The 20946-nt window shown below is 33.1% G+C and overlaps 4 protein-coding genes and 1 non-coding gene across 7 annotated transcripts; 3 read left to right on the top strand and 2 right to left on the bottom strand.

The window, feature by feature from the left end:
- Positions 1 to 642: 642 nt before the first annotated feature.
- LOC147921460 (small nucleolar RNA R71) lies at positions 643 to 749 on the top strand. Its single transcript, XR_015589841.1, has one exon. It is a non-coding gene; the product is annotated as a small nucleolar RNA R71 (small nucleolar RNA).
- A 2259-nt stretch (positions 750 to 3008) lies between these two features.
- LOC104760451 (protein HEAT STRESS TOLERANT DWD 1-like) lies at positions 3009 to 5185 on the top strand. Of its 3 annotated transcripts, none has more exons than XM_087497623.1 (5): positions 3009 to 3366; positions 3546 to 3733; positions 4000 to 4057; positions 4245 to 4346; positions 4932 to 5185. In XM_087497623.1, exons 1-2 carry the CDS (start codon positions 3247 to 3249, stop codon positions 3726 to 3728), a joined length of 303 nt encoding a protein of 100 aa, XP_087353749.1. In that variant the 5' UTR covers positions 3009 to 3246; the 3' UTR covers positions 3729 to 3733; positions 4000 to 4057; positions 4245 to 4346; positions 4932 to 5185. The 3 variants fall into 3 exon arrangements, 2 of the variants coding, with proteins under 2 accessions (XP_087353749.1, XP_087353751.1); XR_015588237.1 differs by having other exon boundaries at positions 3012 to 3366; positions 3549 to 3733; XM_087497625.1 differs by having other exon boundaries at positions 3015 to 3366; positions 3997 to 4057.
- Positions 5186 to 5291: 106 nt separating this feature from the next.
- On the bottom strand, positions 5292 to 7256 carry LOC104760450 (uncharacterized). Its single transcript, XM_010483376.3, has 8 exons — positions 6694 to 7256; positions 6561 to 6616; positions 6415 to 6474; positions 6258 to 6335; positions 6046 to 6175; positions 5917 to 5969; positions 5660 to 5833; positions 5292 to 5573 (listed from the first exon to the last, which is right to left on the bottom strand). Exons 1-8 carry the CDS (start codon positions 7007 to 7009, stop codon positions 5400 to 5402), a joined length of 1041 nt encoding a protein of 346 aa, XP_010481678.1. The 5' UTR covers positions 7010 to 7256; the 3' UTR covers positions 5292 to 5399.
- A 1217-nt stretch (positions 7257 to 8473) lies between these two features.
- On the top strand, positions 8474 to 10216 carry LOC104760449 (elongation factor Tu, chloroplastic). The gene has a single exon (XM_010483375.3). It carries the CDS (start codon positions 8605 to 8607, stop codon positions 10036 to 10038), a length of 1434 nt encoding a protein of 477 aa, XP_010481677.1. The 5' UTR covers positions 8474 to 8604; the 3' UTR covers positions 10039 to 10216.
- A 149-nt stretch (positions 10217 to 10365) lies between these two features.
- On the bottom strand, positions 10366 to 12641 carry LOC104760448 (serine rich endogenous peptide 12). Its single transcript, XM_010483374.3, has 3 exons — positions 12402 to 12641; positions 10670 to 11785; positions 10366 to 10557 (listed from the first exon to the last, which is right to left on the bottom strand). Exons 2-3 carry the CDS (start codon positions 10788 to 10790, stop codon positions 10439 to 10441), a joined length of 240 nt encoding a protein of 79 aa, XP_010481676.1. The 5' UTR covers positions 10791 to 11785; positions 12402 to 12641; the 3' UTR covers positions 10366 to 10438.
- Between the last annotated feature and the right edge of the window lie 8305 nt (positions 12642 to 20946).

Below are 20946 nucleotides of genomic sequence, written 5' to 3'. Positions count from 1 at the left end.
TGAAGAAGTTGCTGCATCATTTGCTTCATTTCTTGATCTGGTGCTGGAGTAGGCTGAACTGGTTGTGGGCGGAATCCTGGCGGTGGTCCTGAGGGAGCTTGGTAACCCTGCTGGAACTGTTTTTTTGGAGCGAATCCCGTATTGTAAGGCACAAAAGGTTTTTGTTGACCTTGATGTTGTTGTTGAGGCAGGTACACATGATCTTGTGGATTAGCAACATTGGTACTTCGGTAAGACAAATTGGGGTTTGTCTTGTAGGGGTTGTAACCTTTGTTGTATCCACCCTAATTCTGAACATGGCTGATCTCCTCAGACTGCTCACCCTCCCCATCTGGAACTTGGAAAGGGTCATCCTCAGAAACGTAGTGGATGCTCATTTGCTGACTTAGCAAGAGACGGTCTAGCTTCTCAGTGACGTTCTTGAGGTCTTTCTTATACTTCTCCTCATAACTGGCGTCACCCTGAACTGTGCGGTCATAATCTTCATTGTAATTGCCGTCAGACTGAGCGAGATTCTCAACGAGTTTCAATCCCTCATCCACTTCTTTGTTCAGGAAATTTCCATTAGAGGCAGTGTCAAGCAGCATGCGGATTTTTGGAAGTACACCACGGTATAGAGTGCTCAACAGTGACTCGTTGGTGAATCCGTGGTGAGGGCACTGGCTCTGGTAACCCTTGAAACGCTCCCAGGCTTCACAGAATGTTTCTGAACTCTTCTGAGTAAAACCAGAGATGTCATTCCTGAGACGTGCAGTTCTGGCATTGGAGAAGAACTTTGCCAATAATGCCTTCTTGCAGTCATCCCAAGTATTGATAGACCCCTTGGGGAGGTTTTTCTCCCATTGGTGAGCTTTGTCTCCCAGGAAGAATGGGAAGAGTCGCAACTTGAAACCCTCCTCACTCATGCCATTGATCTTGGTGAGACTGCACAGACGGTCGAATTCATCCAAGTGGTCGAGCGGATCCTCCATAGGCAAACCGTTAAACTTGTTTCCTTGGATCATGGAGATAGACCACTTTTGATCTCGAAGTTATTGTTCTGCACGACGGGAGGGATGATTCCATCACGCTGAGTATGAGTATTTGGTGCATCCCCAGCACCAATGTTTCGCGGTCTCGGATTTTGCCATTCGGTTGTTCCATAGCGACTGGTGCGGGTTGATCAGTGAGAGGACGAGTTTGTTTTGGTCTTTGTAACCGATTGATATCGTCGATAGCAGGAAGGAGGTTCTGATGTCCTCTTGATCTGGTTTGCATGCAACATTGCAATCAACAGGTTCCTGAGATGCAAAACAAACAAGCATACAACCAAAACAAGTCAGTACTCAGAATGATAAGTGGGATAGAACTTAATCTTGCAAAACTTGAAATCTTAAATGTAACAAAACAATTCCCAAACGGCAACAACGCCAAATTGATACTAGGATTTTTGTGTCTCCTAGTAGGTTCAATTAACCTTATGTGTTGTAGTACTTAAGGTGTCAATCCAAATGGGAAACTTACTATCACTCAAGATGCAATCAAGATTTCACAAGTCAAGCCAATTCAAAGAAGGTGTTTTTTTCTAACAATACTAGAATAATCAAAATGCAAAACGGAAATGTGTTCTAGGACTAGGAACGAGAATGTATGACAGGAAGCGAAAATGAATGAAAACAGAAAACGAGTCTAAGCATGAACTAAAAGGCAAGACACGAAACAGTCTCAGAAATGTAATGAAAATCAGGAAGAAAGAGGTCCTAAGGATGGGAGTAATTGATGTCGGTGAGGTCTCCTAGTCTACAGAGTGTTTAACATGCCACAAGCAATCTATCCCTAGACAACGAACATCACAACTTAGCTAATCCAATCTCTTGGTAAAAGCTACTCAGACTCAACCACTTCCATACCCAGCTCTCGCTAGAGAAACATGGTTGAGCAGGCATGACATACAAGTTCGTTCATGTCAACAAACATCATAGACAACTAATCTCTTAGGCTAGGAACGTAAGTCTCTGGCACTAGGTGGTAAGACAATTCATCAAACACCTTTTGGGTGTGAAAATGTCTCGAACCTAGTTCCAATTGATCAGAGAGAAACTAGCATTTCTAACACTAGTCCAGAAGGGAATCATAAAATCAAAGCTTAAACACTCTGCATCCTAAGATCCTCCACCTAATCTATCACATCCTCAAGGACTACTACACTACTCAAATCCGAAAATAATTATCCAAGATACAAACACAGAAAACATTGAACCAAGCATAATAAGATAGATAAAAATGAGAAGAACAACTTTTGAGAAGGAATCAAGTACAAAAACCGAATAAACTCGGAGATGTCAGATTACAAGTCTGAGAACATTTTTAGGTGGCTAGGTTAACCATAAGAACAAAAATGAAAATGAGATAAAAGATAAGATGTCCTAAACGAAGACTTAACAAAATGTATATATAGTAAAAACGTGTGAATCCCTAAAACTTAAAACGACAAGATAGAGCGTCGGTTCGGGAGTCTCCTGAAGCGTGTCAGACGGAGCGTCTTCCTGGCATGCATGATTTCGTCCGTGTGCGTCCAGTGACTCGATTGGTGTGAGTAGGAGTGGGTCGAGCCGTGCAAGTGAAAATGGCTCGAGCATGGTCGGTGAAAGTGGTTCGAGCTGGATGTATACGCATCTACTAAAACGATGATAACTCTTGAACTACAACTCCGATTGGCTTGAAATAAACGGCATTGGAAAGATGACTCAATTCTCTACAACTTTGATGAAGACGTCATAAGCTGAATCCCTAGACTGGTGGCTCGAGTGATGGCTCGATTGAGTGGTCCGACTGGTGCCCTGAGAGTGGCTCGATTGCGTAGGTCAAGAGTGGCTCGATTGTGGAGGTTGAGAGTGGCTGGATCGTGTGCGTCTCCGACGTCTCCTAAACACCTGAAATACTTCGAAATGCACAATGCATGCAAGAATGGTACAAAAACTTCCTAAACCTGCAAAGTGTATAAAAGAGATTCTAAAATGATGCAAAATGACTAGTTATCCTAGCTAAACGTATGACAAATGCATGCTAAGGAGATGCAAAATATAGACATATCACCTCTCTCTTTGTCGCCAATCTCTCGATCGGATGAGATGGGATCGGTTGGAATCGGAGGAGGAGAATGAATCGATTCTCAACGCAACATCATAAGCGTCAATTGGTGTTGTTGCCGCTAAGTCTCCTTGGAAAACAACCGCTTCTCCTCTTGAGACTGTTGATGCTCCTGTAATGGGAGCTGATTCCTGGCCTGCGCTCGCCGACGCCGCTCAACAGTCTCGTCCTAAGAATCCTCCGCCTCCTGCCCCGCCGTCTAAAACCATTCCGGCCTCTATCCCAACACCTGCTCAGGTTCGTTTTTTGTTAATGTTGTTGGGCTGCGGTTTAATTTTGATCGTTGTACTTTCGTAGAGCTGAAAGGTATCTTATTCTTGTTCTCTTGCTCAATTGTTCAATCTGATATTCACCAATCAAAACCTAATTTGCGTGAATTGGATTTTTTTTTTTTCGTCTTTTTTTTGAATTGACAGAAGAAGGCAGATGCGTCTTCCTCCGAGATAGCTCTGATACCAACTAGGGTTTGGCAACCAGGTGCTGATACGCTCGAAGATGGAGAAGAACTTCAGAGTGACCCTTCTGCTTATAATTCTCTTCATGGGTTCCATGTTGGTTGTCCCTGTTTGATGTTTGTGCTGCATACATTGATACCATGAACAAGGTGATATTCTTTATTTTGTTTGATTGTTACACCATCCTGCAACTCCTTTATATAGTCTTTAGTTGGATGAGAAAGGATAAACAGATAGATTTTTCTTAGGTTATTCTCTGTAATGTACGGTAGTGAATATCCTTATGAAGTGCTCTTCAGGAGCTTGCACAAGATACTTATGGATACAATTACTTCTGAGTTCTGTTGATTTTTCCCCTTTTATATTTGTGTTACTGTCCCTCACCGCCCAACCCCATTTGTTTTCATTTTAGCAGGTATATATTTTGTGATGATTTCTTTGGTGAAGAGCCATATCTTATGAAATCTTTGCAGGTATATTATAATATATCTCCCTTTTGCATTGTGCATATTTTTTAGCTGTTTAAAAGCGCATCAATATATCTTGTAGGAATCCTCGCAACATAATTAAGTTAGTTGTTACACATTTAAGAAACCCCTTCTACTTTACGATTGATATGATAACAGCTTTTGTAAATATTCTGAACTTTCCATGGTACAGGTCCATTTTCTGTCATTAATGAGCACTTCAATCCTGTTCTTTCAAACTTTTTTTGATGCTATCGGCCTGATGCTTATGATTCACATAATACACAACCACCAGGTATTGACACTAACCCAATTACTAGTTTACTTGTGTTTTGGTTAATTTCTTGGAATCAGGGTAATCTTTTCAGCTTCAACTCCATATTGAGATGGGAACTGCTTAGACTGTAGTTGATAGCTCTTGTAATCAGAAAATGTCAAATATTTCCTGTTTTTATAGTCTCTAGGAATCAGAAAATGTCGAACCTTTTGTGTTTGATAGCTCTTGGAATCAGAAAGTGTATAATAATTCGTGTCTGATAGCTCTTGGAATCAGAAAATGTTGGGATCGTTCATGTTTTTTATCTGTAAAAGTTTGGTTATTTAGATCTGTAGTTATCTTCTAATGTGATGTTGCAAAGTGCACTTTTTATGACGATGGGGATTTGATGATAACTAGCCTCTCTGGATGTAAGGTCTGGTTTGGTTAGAACTTAGAATCGGTGTTTTTGTTTACGCAAACTGTCTGATTATGATAGTTTCACATGGAAGAAGAATGGTTTGCTGCTGCTTTTTTTTGTTTTTATGTACATATGTTTAAATAAAGAGTTCATGAGGAAATTCTCTTTTCGATTCAATGGTGTGTGGCTTTTGAATTGTGCAGATAATGCAAACCAAGATAGGCTAAGCTGCTTCTAATGGTTATCCTGAAAATTGATCGGACATTGTTTTGTTTTGGACAACTTTGGCATGTTTTCATTTTTGTTTCAAGGCAGACTGCATTTCTTTGTTTAACACATTTTTTATGATGGAAACAGTTTTCATAATGGAAAAATTTTAATTTCAAAAAACTATATTTTCAAAAATAAGAGACTCAAAATTATATCCCACCATTAGATGGGATAATTTTAATTAGGAGATCAAGGTTCTTATTTTTTAAACAGTACATAATATATTCATTAAAAATTCAAATAGTACATAAGAGGCTCAAAATTAAAACCCTCCAATGGGGATGCCCTTAGTATTTGGAAAGAGTTGAAATGTGAAATTCATATATAACTCAGATAGAGAACATACATACACTGTAATTGACTGATCAAATCTTAATCATTAGAAATCTTGATGTTAAGAATTAAGATGCATTCAAAGCACCAATATCTAAAGGGGTCTCGCAAAGCTTCCATAGCTTCACTGTTTCACTCAAACGTAATGGAACTTTGTTAGACCACTCACTAAGATCAGGTAAGCCTCCAGTTAAGGCAACAAAGTTGAGACCTTGTGAATCTGGTGTTCTCTTCCAGCTAACCTGAAACAACCAACAATTAATTGCAAGATCTTTTGGTTCTTCTCATTGTCACAAAAGAGGATATGAAAATGAAATGTGTTACTCACTTGTCCAGGAAATGCTTCTGACAAGACCTTGACCGTAGAATTCAACATCCAAGCTAAATCATCTAACACCAACTGTGGTTTTCCATTTTGTATTTCTGCTTCGATTCCGGCACAATTCACCATAAGACGACCGTTAGGCATTAACCGACTCGCCAGCTCCAGCCACATTGCAACCTGAACACATTCAAATTCAACAAAAGTGTCGCAAAAGTTGACTAAATATAATACTAATAATACCATAACCAGTTATAAAGTACCTCTTGCAGCTGATCTAAGACCTTTCCATCAGCGAACAAATCAACGATGATCCCTAAACCGACATAAAAATTCAAGAATTTAGACAAGAACAAGAGAAACAACATACATTATTAACCTGTAATGCTCACCAGCATATCTTCCTGAATCATCTTGAGAAGGAGAGAGAGCATCGTCTATATGAATACAAAGTCTACCGCCTTCTGATGTTGGTATCTCTAGCTCAGACAGCCCGAGATAGTTTCTTGATTTCTCAATCAACTACTGTTCATAATTGAAAGTGAAATCAAGATTTCAATATGCAAACCAAATGCCGCAAGGAAAAATCATATAGCTTACTTACAATTTCATCGATCTCCCAACCTTCAAGCTGCGTTGAAGGCCATAACTCAAGAATCAATCTTGCAGCTGTTCCACCACCCTAAGTTAAAACACATGAACAAAAAGTTAAACACATCATTGACGACTACTTGGTATGAGATTCACTGCGTAGTGCTCACTAAGCCATAGATTGCAATGGGACCATCAGGGATAATAGGCGGCAAACTCGCAGACTCATCCTGCAAACAACCACATTCACTTATCAATAAAGAAACAACCAAAGGTAAGATATTTACAACTTAATGATGGAAAAAATCTAACATACCCAATAAGATCCAGTCCAATTCTGGCCTCCTTTGTTGATTACACTATGCACATTCCCTACATAAATGATAAACTTGGTTTACAATCAGAGGATCTCATGATATCCAAAAACAGAGGTTTTAAGAAATTCTCACTAGTGGAATCAAGAAGAAGATATCTAGAATCAACAGTATCCACTATAACAATCTCATTGTATCTGCTTCTTACGGCTGACACAACCGAACACTCTTCCTCTTCTTCCTCTTCCTCTTTGTCTTCTTCTTCGTCTCTGCCACGATCACTGCCACGATCACTTTGCTTAAGGCAAAAGGAAAATGAGGATCTAGGTTTCGTCTGAGATGGGATTCTAAACAAGGGTTTTGGAATTGGGGATGAAAGGAAACAACTTTGGTTGCGAGAAAGTGAATGACAATGTAAACATGACATAGCCATGGAACTCAAAGCTGCCATTTTTTTGGCTTGTTTCAACTATCTCTCTGCATCAAAAAGTCTTATCCTTGAGTTTTATATCGATTGCAGTATCAGGCTCTCACCTCAGAAAGCAGGAGTGACTTTTGGATTGTGTCTGAAATGTCGGCATTACAACGGTTAGTGTCTTGCCGTTTATTGACAGTACAAACGGCACTGTTTTTGATTCTAGAAAGTCAGATTTTGTGTTCAAATCTCTTCGGAATAGGTTTTGTTGGAGGACAAACACAAAACAAAACGAACCGGGACAAAACTTATCCTGAAACGGCATAGACCGTTTCCTGAAAACTATAGCCCAAAATGTTAAATAAAAATATCAGTGCGCAATCACACGTGGATTGGATTTGTCTGTTTTAACAGCACAAACGAGTGATTACAAAAACGACACGATTTGTTCTCTCCAATATAGATCTTTGTGTTGGTCAATAAGGCTACACGTAAGAAACGATATGGCCATGAACTTGTAAATTACTTGAGTTTTTTTTTTTTTTTTAGCCAAACAATAATTAGAATAAAACTCCCCCATTTATGCCAGCTAATTTGTCCATAACTCCTGATAAAGTGATATTTAAGTAATTTGAGCAGATTTTAGATATTTATTAAAACAAATTATTAACAAATTTTAATATTTTATTTTTTCACACAAAAATGTTATTTTGACATGTTTTTCACAAATTAAAAAAAATCATTTAAATTTCTACTGTATTTTTTATAAACACATTAACAACTTTTTCTTTCTAATTAAAAAACTGAATAATAGTAAAATGGGAATTATTCATTAAAAATACAAATGAAATTTTTTGCGAAACAAAACTAAAACCTAAAAAAAAAATTTAAACAATAGAAAAAGTAATAAATTATTTAAAACATTTTTTATCAAAAAAGAATTATAACATACTGTACTTAGTTTAGGCCAATTGTCCATAAAATGTGGAATGATATTATTTGTGCAACAAAAAGAATATAAGTTATTTTGATGGTCTCAACAAAATAATTCTGTATAAAAGATATACACATCTTATAATTTCAATAAATATTTCAATTATAAACAACTCCAAAAATTTCCCAAATTGATCGAATAACTAAAATTACCCGTAAATTCAAGTATCTAAGAATTGATCTGCGTTTTCTAATATCCTAAATAATTTCCTCCTGCCACGAGTGGTGTTTTTTTGAACTACCAACATTAAAGTTCTTTTCTAGTTAGTGTTTGGTTGGAAAAAAAAAAAAACTAAAATTCTCATACTCAAAATCTTAACTTCCTCCATCCCATAAATAATTTTTATCCAACCCACAATTCATTACTAAACCCATTAAAAATATATAAAAATACACTATCTGTAAAACCAAAAAAAAAAAAAAAAAAGTAACAATTTCATTATCCTGTCATATGTTTCTTCAATTTTAATAATAAATAAATAAATAAATAAAGATCGGCACACAATGCAACGGATAAAACTAAATAAGAGCCTCTCATTTTCTTTTTTGCCTTCTTCATGCCTAAAATATAAAAAAACACTCTCTTCACAAAATCTCTCCACTCTCTTCCCCTAAATTCTCTCCTCTGCTCCAATTCAATGGCGATTTCATCACCCGCCGCTACTTCTTCTTCTTCCTCCTCCACTAAACTCCTCAATTCCTTCACTTCTCCATCCATCTCCATTAAACCACAATCCTTAACTCTCTCTTCCTCCTTCCTCCCTTCAATCACATCCCTCTCCATCACCACCACCACAACAACAACATCCCCTCACCGTCTCCGTCGCTCCTTCACCGTACGCGCCGCAAGAGGAAAATTCGAACGCAAGAAACCACACGTCAACATCGGAACAATAGGTCACGTCGACCACGGCAAAACAACACTAACCGCAGCACTAACCATGGCTTTAGCCTCAATGGGAAACAGCGTAGCCAAAAAATACGACGAGATCGACGCAGCTCCTGAAGAAAGAGCTCGTGGGATCACAATCAACACCGCCACGGTCGAGTACGAAACAGAGAACCGTCATTACGCTCATGTTGATTGTCCTGGTCACGCTGATTACGTCAAGAACATGATCACTGGTGCTGCTCAGATGGATGGTGCAATCCTCGTTGTCTCTGGTGCCGATGGACCAATGCCACAGACTAAAGAACATATCTTGTTGGCTAAGCAAGTTGGTGTTCCTGATATGGTTGTGTTTCTTAATAAAGAAGATCAAGTTGATGATGCTGAGCTTCTAGAGCTTGTTGAGCTTGAGGTTCGTGAGCTTTTATCGTCTTATGAGTTTAACGGTGATGATATTCCTATTATCTCTGGCTCTGCTTTGTTAGCTGTTGAGACACTTACTGAGAATCCTAATGTTAAGAGAGGTGAGAACAAATGGGTAGATAAGATTTATGAGCTTATGGACTCTGTTGATAGTTATATCCCGATTCCGACTAGGCAGACCGAGTTACCGTTTTTGCTTGCGGTTGAAGATGTGTTTTCGATCACTGGCCGTGGTACGGTTGCTACTGGCCGTGTGGAAAGAGGTACGGTTAAGGTTGGGGAGACTGTTGATTTGGTGGGGTTGAGAGAGACTAGGAACTATACGGTTACGGGTGTGGAAATGTTTCAGAAGATTCTTGATGAAGCTATGGCTGGTGATAATGTAGGTTTGTTGCTTAGAGGTATACAAAAGGCTGATATACAAAGAGGTATGGTTTTGGCTAAGCCAGGGTCGATTACTCCACATACGAAGTTTGAAGCGATTGTGTATGTGTTGAAGAAGGAAGAAGGAGGAAGACATTCGCCGTTTTTCGCGGGGTATAGACCTCAGTTTTACATGAGGACGACTGATGTTACTGGTAAAGTGACTAAGATTATGAATGATAAGGATGAGGAGTCGAAGATGGTTATGCCAGGTGATAGGGTTAAGATTGTTGTTGAGCTTATAGTGCCTGTTGCTTGTGAACAAGGGATGAGGTTTGCTATTAGAGAAGGAGGTAAGACTGTTGGTGCTGGAGTGATTCAGTCCATTATCGAATGAGAGTTGCGAGCTCTTGCTTTTTTTGTTTGGTTTGATTCAGAAAACTCTTGAAAATTTGATTTTGAAATTAATTAGTGTTATTTTTCTTATTTTTTTCGCTGTTTTGTATGATAACTCAGGATAAAAAATGTCATATATTCTCTGGTTTCAGTCTGAAGTTAAAGCTCACATTTATATGATTAGAGTGTTTGTTTGGTTGTTATAGATAAGGTCCCAAAGGGTTGTGAACCTCATTCTACATCAAATAAAGAGCTTCGGTGGAGGCTTTTGGTCACATAAGATTGGGAAAGCCGTACGTTCCAATATTTTAAATGAAAACGATTCAAATGTTAAACTCTTGAAATTTTTATTCAGAAAACTCTTGAAATTTCAGTACTTAAAAAGCAGAAGAAAAAGAAAATTAATATTTGCCGTAATCAACGTTAGGATCGTCAGCAGTATCACGTCCACCACCTTGTTGGCTCTGCGATGGTCTTACTGGCCCTTCATTCTGTTTATAATAACCCATCATTCTCCTACCTAGTTAGACACGTACAGTAGATTAATTAATGATTTGATTACTCATATTTATCAACACCTATACAGACACTATACCAAAAAAAAATCCATGAAATATTGAGGAAACACAAACCGGTTAGTAGGACTGATTGATGAACAGAAGGAAGAGCTGACTCGGTATGGCAAAGGACGGTGCAAAGGAGAAGAAGCACAATTAGCACTTGACTCATTTTTGAAGATATTGTGTTTCTCATCTCTCAATCTTTCATTCTACTTGACTTTAGAGGCTAGACTCATATTTATGTAAATGAAAGGGCGGAGGGGACGTTTCACGATAAAATGAAACAAATAAAAACTTAAAACATACTCAAGTTGGCCCTTTTATTTTTTCTCCACTAGTCAATAATACCTTTAACAAGTTGACCCTCTTGTTCTTATAAAAACAAACAATTAATTTTACGACTTATAAAAATAAGATATAATCCTTTTTTGTTGTTCACTTATTGACCATTCTTCTTTACAAAGTATAGTGAAAAAAATAGTTCAGATCCGATCTTATTATGATATTATCCATCGTTAATTGTTTCGTAGCTCCTAGCAAATGTGAATCCGTGATGTGATTAGTCATCTTAAACCAAATCCCTTTTTTGTTTTCCTTGTATAACCAATTTATATAGTATTTACAATTACATTATGTATCATTAGGGTTGGAAGATTGATGTCTATCTCCAGTACTTTTTCAATCATGGTCAGTCACTTTGAATGTCTTGAATTGGCAAAAATATTTATCGTTCCATAGGTTCCAGAGACTATTCTAAGTTTCTCCCATATCATAATTAAAAACTTAAAAGGCACCAATCTTACGAATCAAGAGATGCTGATCTGGTGGAACTTCCACCGTGAAAGAGAAGATATGATCTACTTGGTACAAGAGTACATGTATACAGAAATGTTATGGAAAGAACTATGCGTTCGTAGATTGAACATGATGAGGCGATAACAGAAATTTTGTTACTAGAAACAACGGAAATATCACGTAAACTACAAGATATAGATTACGGTGAGTTGAAGCAAAAGCAACAGAAAGTAAAAATTCAAGATTTCATGAAATCGGAAATTGAATAGAAACCGAAAAACTAATCGGTGGGATTGGAAGGATCATCATTAGAAAATTTTCCACCACCTTGTTGGCTTTGCGATGGTCTTACTGGTCCCTCAATCAGCATATGATAAGTCATCATTCTCCTCCCTTCATTTTAATTTTATTCAATTATATAAAGTATATAGTACTAGATTGATGATTACTCACCGTATTTATTAACAAATACGCCGACCAAAAAAACATCTTAAACGAAAATTTATGTAACTAAAATTAAAGGTAAAATGAACAAGTAAAGCTTTGAAGGTATTGAACTATAACTATCTAGGAGACTTCAGCTATAATTAACAAGTAAAGCTTTGAATGTTTGAACAAGTCCTATATAGCCTTTCCATGTAACTATATTAGACCTTAACTAGAAGTGATATTTGCATCCATTTAATTTAATTCCGAGCACTCTTATCGTACGTATATTTTCATCTCTTTACGTTTTTCAAACTTTCTATACGCTTTCCTCTCTCTTCTTTTTTTCATTAGCTTTTCTAATCACTTCTCAATCAAGGTAGGTGTATCTTTTCTTATATAATTATTGAAGTATCCATGCCGTGTCCGTATCTATAAATATTTCGTTTTGCCGGTTTCCATCTCCGTTTCTGTACCCATTTCTAATCCCTCTACCCGTTTCAGTGCTACTTAGAGACCATGTTCATCAAGAAGTCCTATAAATATGTGAGTTTGTATATATTTGTGTTAAGGAAACACGAACCTGTTTGAAGGAATGGTTGTTGACCAGAAGGAATAGCTGACTCGATACGGCAAAGGTGGGTGCCGAGAAGAAGAAGCACAATTAGTACTTGACCAAACATTGTCTTTCTCATATCTTGTTATGTTTTTTCTTTAAACTTTAATTTTCATGATTTTAGACTTTCATTTATGTACTCGAATGGAGAGGGGTCGTTTTCAGGATAGAAACGTAAACTTTATTAATTTTCTCCAACTAGTCATTAATCTTTAATAAGTTGACCCTCTAGTTCTTATAGAAACAAATGATAAACGTATAAAAAATATTAACCCTTTTGTTTCTCATTGACTATTACTTGTCTAGAAAATAGTGATTCAATCTTATCATCGATGGTATTAGACCTCTTAAAAAAATTGAATTCATGACTCGTAAGCTTAAACCCACATATTTAAAGTCCACAGATCTGTATCCGAGATTGTGTTTTGGTTGAATGTGAGACAGTTATATAAATAAAGTCTTGCGGTATAAGTTTACTTGGGATAGTCAAAACCGATCACTAGATAACAATAAAGCATTCAAACGTGCACGCGGTTTGGATTATTGAAAGATATGATATCGGTAATTCCAAATAATATTTTATTAGGTAAACCAGCTGATGTGGGAATCAATGAGAAATAGTATGTAAAGACTTTTCGCCATAGTGAGCTTGTTCTTGCTCCTTTCTTTATTTTTTAGTTTTGTTTCCTCGTAATTCAAATATAAACTCTTTAAGGTGGTTTGCAGTTAGCTATAGTTTTGGTTTTCGGCTGAATCCAAATGTCATATGCTCTCTCTAGTTTTAATATGACCGTCAATATCTATGATACATACAATAGACACCAAAACAAGACGAGATAAATTGACAGAAAATTACATTATTGTATTGAAATGAAAAAAATAGACTAGAATGTAAAATGTCGTATACTATGAATGACATATCTTATTATATAAAATATGGTTTCAAAAGTTACTAACTTACCGGATCCTGACATGTATTAATTTCAAAAATTACTAACTCATAAGATTGTGACAAGTGTCTTTACACAAATCTCTATTTAAAAAAAGAAGAATCTTTTAAAAAATATCAAAAAATAAAAAAATTTACTAATCATAAAATAAATTATAAATAAAATGTTACGATAAAGATACATGTAGTTCCTAAAGAAAATCCTTCTACAATAATCTTATTATATAAACCTTAGTTCTCAAAGTTGGTAACTCACCAGATTGTGACACGTGTCAGTTTTAGTGAGCATAGATCAAAGTTAAAAATTCACCAGATTGTGACACGTGTCAATTTTAGTGATTTAATATCAAACCAGATCGTGACACATGTTAGTTTTAACGATCAGAGATCAAAGTTAAAAACTCACCGGATCATGACACATATCAATTTTAACGATTAAAAATCAAAATCAGTAACTCATCAGATCGTGTCATGTGTCAATTTTAACGATCAGAAATCACAGTTTTCTAGCTAAGTAAAACGAAGAACAAGATAATTGTAATCTTATTATATTAATTTTTTTTTTGTTAATCCTAAAAAGAAAATAATTGTAAATACACCCCTCTATATCTTATTATATAAAATATGGTTTCAAAAGTTACTAATTCATAAGATCACGACATGTGTCAAAATCTTATTATTTTGTAGATTATTAAAATAATAATTAAAAATTGTATTAATTATAAAATTTTGTAATTTTAAAGAAAAAGGAATCGTCCTAAAATTTTTACAATAATTAAACTTATACAAAACAATCCTACGTTATATTGAATTCCTTGGCCTAATCTTAAAAGAAAAAGAATTTAAGTATAAAGTTATGTATTCTCTCAGATATTTGTCATATATATAGAGAGGAAGACATTTTTCCGATGTATCAAACTCAATTAGAATTTTCAAACATGAACACTAGAGATGAAAACCAAAACTATGGAAATAACGAAAAGTCAGCCAAGAAAAGGAATATAACCATTATGAATAATGATCGGATTGTTATGAAAGAGAAAGCGCTTACCGCTGAACCTCATATGCGACTAAAAATAGCTACACTTTAAGCATGAGTCGACAAACTAAATCAATGCGTAAGTATAAAACTCATATTCAGCTTCATAGACATATTTTTTCATAATTGACTAATATTATTTAACAAAATATAGGGACTCCAGCTTACAACTATGCAGCTAAGAAAATAGTAACCCATCAAATTTAACCACATATATCTTGGAAGCGAATCTAACAGATATCTTACGCTTATTATATTATATGTGTTTTCTCATTTATATTATTATTAATTAATAAATTGTGAATAACAAATCTAAATAAATAACATAAGTTATGTCAAAAGAATAATTATTTTTGAAACATAATAGGAACAACTAATTAAGAAAATAACATTATATCTACAAAAATTTTACATATTTATATCAAAGCTTTAAACTTTGATTTTTTTTTCTGATATAATTTTGCCGATCTATTTTGGGTCCTTTATTCGTGCGGGTTCTTCAATGGAAGCTATCAGATGCAACAAAATGAAATCAAAGTATATAAAGCCCGCTAAATTAATCGAGGATGGAGCCACTGATGGAGGTTCCAAAAGTAATTCTACAGTTAGTAGCGTTATAAATTTCAAAGATTAGTCGGTGGTTGATGTATTTGGTAGCGATTTTGTAATTTGGGAAGTTTGAAAGATAAACCGTTTTAAAATTGGTTTCAAACCTGATTTATGTGGGTTTATATCAAATTTGGTTCGTAAACCGTTTAAATCCAGATATATAGAGAAATATATGAGAACTTTTGATTCATATAGAAATAGGTTGAGAACTTATGATTTGAGAGTATTTGAGATGAGGTCATAGTTCTAAGTAGTTTTGGTACAATGCAATACTTCTGAGGAGTAAATAAAACATCGATCCTTAACATGATTATGACATAAATCATGTTTTGGATTGTTTATAAAGTTTCTATTTTGCATATTTGAATTATCTAAGGCTTTATATATACCATCATGATTATAATATTCAAATTTTTATTTTTATTATGTGATATTAACTTTCTTTCAATTTTTTTAACTTTAATTGGGTTGGTCATAAAATCATTGTAATAGGGTAGATAATTTTCACCATTTGTTCATCCAAAATATCTTAGGAGTAAAAAAAATTAATGGCTAAAGAAATTATGTCGCAATATAATTTTAGTAATTATAAGAACTATAATTATGCCAAGCAACATAAAATCTGTTTAATTTGTTTAAAAGACATTTTATAGGTGGTGATAAAGAGCATATTTTAACAATAAAATAATTTAAGGTTTAAGAGCATATTTTAATGGTGAAACATACAGTAAAATTGTATGTGGTTACTACATTATATGTTGCTTTGATGAATTCTTTGCATGTAAAAATATTTTGTAATAAGTTGTGAAACGTTTTTCAAATTTGACAGTAATAATATTTTTAATGATGAGTATTTGGCAAAAATTTTGGTGGGAGTATAATTTAGCTTTAGATTATTGTAATAATTGTTATCATATATTAAAAATATAAAAATATGAATAAGTATATGATGGTAAATACAAATCTGATTTTGGTGGGGTATGATTTAGCTTTAGATTATTTTACTAATTGTTATAATATAAAAAAAAAATATAAATAAGTGTATGAAGGTAGATACAAATATGTTTTTTTTCTCTAACTAAAATTATTTATATATTTACTTCAAAAAAATAAAATAAATTTTATATTTTAAAAATATTGTTTAGGATTTATGATTTATTCTCTTCAACAATTTCAATACCCGCACATCGTGCGGATCCTTTTCTAGTTATATATATACAAAACAATCCTATGTTATATTGAATTCTTGGTCTAATCTTGAAAGAAAAAAATCTTATTATATAAAGATATGTAGTCTCTCATATCTTTGTCATATATATAGAGAGAGGAAGAGATGATTTATTGTCACGGTCAACATCGTTTCGGAAAAATATACAAGCATAGAATTCAGTGATTGCTTTTACATCAATGGGTGAAAAAATTGATTACGATATCAATTCATGAAATGGTCCTTTCACTTTTCGTATGCATGGTCAGAATTACCATAAAATTAGTTCTCTACTACCAGTCGAAGGAGATCTACCACTTTTTGTGCAGCTATACGCATATGATACCGCTCATGAACTACAAAATCGTCTTAATGCACTTGACAAAAGAAAAAAGAATGAGTTAGAATGAAAGTATTCTCAGTGGATTGATGACGAGTTAGCAAGAGTATTCAGAATTGCTAGAGATAGATACGAATCCGGAACAATTGAATAATACTTAATCAAATTAAACAAAAATAAAGAAGGTGGTAGACAATTTGACCTTCCAAAAGGAGACGAGATAGCTGGACTTATTTTGGGTGACATGTCTATTCCAAATTGTGAGAGAGATATAATAGTGCATCCAAAAATGGACAAACCACAATAAATCAAATTTTTACATCCATCGTACATGTCTCTACAATATCATTTATTATTTCCATACGGTGAACAAGGTTATATAAAAAGAACCTTTCCATATAGAGAATGATATACTTCGAAGAGATTATATGTTACAATGCGAGAGTATTATGCATACCAAATACATTCAAAATTGACATCTCTAGGAACAATAATTTGTTCAGGCCGTATTTTATATCAATATGTGGTTGATGCATACACTGCTACTAATCATATAAGCTAACTGACAATGTATTAAAAGTAATAGTAACAAATATATAATTTAAAAACAAGCATACATAAACAATGCACACATCATTAAAAATATTAGAATGGATGACCTCTAATAAACATATATACATAGATTTATATTCTACAATTATATATAATATACTGATTAAAATTTAAACAAAACTCGTGCAACCCACAGATCCATCTCTAGTTATTATATAAAGTTCAGTTTCTCAAATTTCTAACTCAAATGATCTCGACACATGTTAATTTAGAGAGCTCTATATATAAAAAGTAGATTAATTTGTAAAACAATTGTTTTATTGTTATTTTCTATAATTTTATATTTCTATAATAAATCTCTACAATTAGTACTAATCCCTATATAAGTAAAATAAAAGTACAAAAGTTATTCCGGGTCGGGTCAATTTTGAAAATAACCCGAAATTAAGGGAGTCGGATGCGGTTGAAAAATAACCGCGGTGTTATAAATGGATTATCGGGTTTTCCAAAAAATAAATCATAAATGTAAACATCAATAAATTCTCCCAAAAATAAATCATAATAATAACGATAATATATATGTTCCTACAATTTAGGAAACTAACAAACATACATAATTAATGTTTATTTGAAATTTATTGATATTAAATCGGACCAACAAACGTAACCCAAAATATCAAACTTTATAAACATATAAAATAAATAGGAAAACTATATCATCCAATATAAAATTCAACCAGAAACATTCCTAAAAAAAATCAAACTCAATAACAAGATAATTGATAGCGCAAATCATTAAGATCTCAATCTTTAGTTATCTATACTATCAATCAGTAAGATCTCAATCTTTATATATGTAAACTAATTTACTAGAATACTTCAATTTACTAACCCTAAAAATCGACACACATTCCTCGCTATATAAAGTCATACGAACAAAACATCAATTGTTTCATTCCAACTTTTCTATGTTTTTCTGATGTTTTTGTTTATTTATGATTTCGTTTACTATATTCATGTTATTTTATCCAATATGATATATATATATATATATATATATATATATATATATATTAATGTTTTAATTTTTCTTTTACAGGAACATCATAAACAATGTGAATCTATCAAACTCATATACTCTTATGTTATACCGGTATGTACCAAATTTCATTCAATATATTTTTAATTATGATGCTGATTACGACTATCAAAATCAATTATGAATCTGACTTAATATATGAACTATTTTACATTTTAGTAAATAATTTAACTTAAAAATATGAACTATATTTTTACTTTTATTTTTTTACCCTTGCTGGAAACTCAAGAGAATCTAAAGAAGAACCCTGTAAAATTCTATCCTAAGCAAAACTCATCAACATAAAAAATAAAACCAAAGTTCAAAAATTCTAACAACACAAAATAATAGATAATTATGATGTAGTCAAAAAAGTGGGATTAGTAGTTTAGGGTTTTACTTATTAATTTGTTTTCAGTTCAAGAAATATGATTTTGATATTAATTAAAAGAATCAATGATAAATTTTTGGCTTTAATGTTTTGCTAAATTTCAATTTAGATAAATTTGAGTACATGTTAAATTGTTTTGCTAAATTTGAGTAAATGATAAATTAGATTAAAATTTTCGGGTAGATGATAAATTGTTCTTATGGTTCATCACATCATACATATTACTTATTAGTGTAACTTTTACAAGAGGAATATTTTTATAATATTTTATGTTGATTCCTATTTTCTGCTACTAAAATTATCAAATTGAATTATCTATATTTTGTGTTGTTGTTAAATTGTTTTGCTAAATTTGAGTAAATGATAAATTAGATTAAATTTTTGGGTAAATGATAAATTGTTCTTATGGTTCATCACATCATACATATTAGTGTAACTTTTACAAGCTGAATATTTTTATAATATTTTATGTTGATTCCTATTTTCTACTACTTCAATGATCAAATTGAATTATCTATATATTTTGTGTTGTTAGTATTTTTTCTAAACTTTTTATTTAATATTTGATCAAAACTCATTTTATACTCTCTTTTTTTTTTCTTTACTATTCTTCTATCCAAACTCAATACCCAAATATATGATTTAATGTAATCGACTGCAAAAATGAAAATATAGCATATTCCAAGCTATTAAGATCATATATATATTAATAAACAATTCTCCACGATGTAGCGTGGGTCTGATCCTAGTTCTAAAACAAAAGAATATAATAAGAATACTGCCAAAAATACTGCATCTATTTTGAAACTAAGCACGGTCTAGGATAAGGCTTTATAATTCATCCAGTTTTCTGATAATTTCTTTGTATTTTTTCTTTCACAAACGTGAAATGTGATGGTTATTAATCCAGAAATGTAATTATATTATTCAGTAACATTGGTCTCTCGTTCATAATTATAGTTTCACCATCCATTCAAGTTATAGTGGTGCATTTTTCCTGGATTAGAGATCACAAAAGAATAAGAAGACAACACCTGGGATGGACAAAACGGAAATTGAATAGGATTGCTAAGAAAGACTGAAATTAGAGATTTTAACTTTCTTTGCGATCCTAGTCAAGTGCCGGTCAGTTCATTTGAGGCGATGCCTTCTTCTTCTATTGTTATCTCTAACCTAGAAAGAAATGTAATATCGATACTTGAATTGGGTGGTGGAAATATGGCGAAGAATAAGAGACTAATGCTACTGAAAATCTAAACTGAAAACTTGTAAACTATAATTACATGCAAAATCGATAAAACTAATAAAGGCATGAATAAATGGTTTGCGCGCCAAAGTTTGTTTAACTAACTAATCGTTGACAGGATTCTCATCAAAAGAAATAAATTTTAAAATAAAGTTCAGGTTTCAACAAAAATTTGTTGCTAGATCTTTAAGATCTTTAAATGTATATGCTTCAAAGATGAAATTTTAAAAAACATCTGCAAAGAAAAAATTACGATAATATCAAATTATTTATAAGAAGAAAGAAAAAAATTCATCGAAAACCCTTATACCAGACACCACCAATCAACCATACGTAATATCGACTATTCAAAAATTATTTCATACAATTAATCAAAGTATGGTGGTCTCCTTTCTTCAATCAAATGGTATAATTTATATAACATTGAAACCATAGAATGATGAACATGTGACAAGGATTTGTATGTACATATGACTTTTTAAGGTAGTATTGCTTTCTATATTCAAAAGTTAATGTACTTAGTCAAACTTTCCTCTGTTTTAAATTATATATTGCCTTATACAGACAACTCATTATGTTTTCATAAATACAATATTTTGAACAAAGACTTAAAAAAAAAATAGTATATGGTAATCAATATAAGTCAACAAATCCTTATGGATACCTACATGATATTGATAATCAATATTAGTAAGATTTGGATGCGCCTCTCAAAATCGGTCCATTAGAAAAGACTATTTCGAAAGATAATGGGCTAATGGTTGACTGAAAAATATTAATTATGTGGAAAAATGATTTTCTTTAACCTGTATGTAGAAAAAAAATATCAATAATAAGATAATATATCAAAAACTAAAAAAAAATTATTTCGTTTTCTTATTATTTATTAATTAATTTTTAGTTAATTTTTATATATTTTCCTAGGCTTTTCCTCTGTGAGTGTGATCAAAAAAATCTAATATCGAAGAACGCAACAATTTAGTAAGAAAAATTCTTCGATTCACCCTTAGGGGTTAACCATTTTTATTCACTCCCTCTTAATTAACCAATCAAAATACAACAAACTATCATGTCATATCATATTTGTAAATCAATTAATTT

This window comes from Camelina sativa, chromosome 18 (genome assembly GCF_030686135.1).
Source record: "Camelina sativa cultivar CO46 ecotype springtype chromosome 18, ASM3068613v1".
Taxonomy (NCBI): Eukaryota; Viridiplantae; Streptophyta; class Magnoliopsida; order Brassicales; family Brassicaceae; genus Camelina; species Camelina sativa.
Note: the sequence above shows the minus strand (reverse complement) of the source record. Positions and strands in the feature narration are given on the sequence as shown.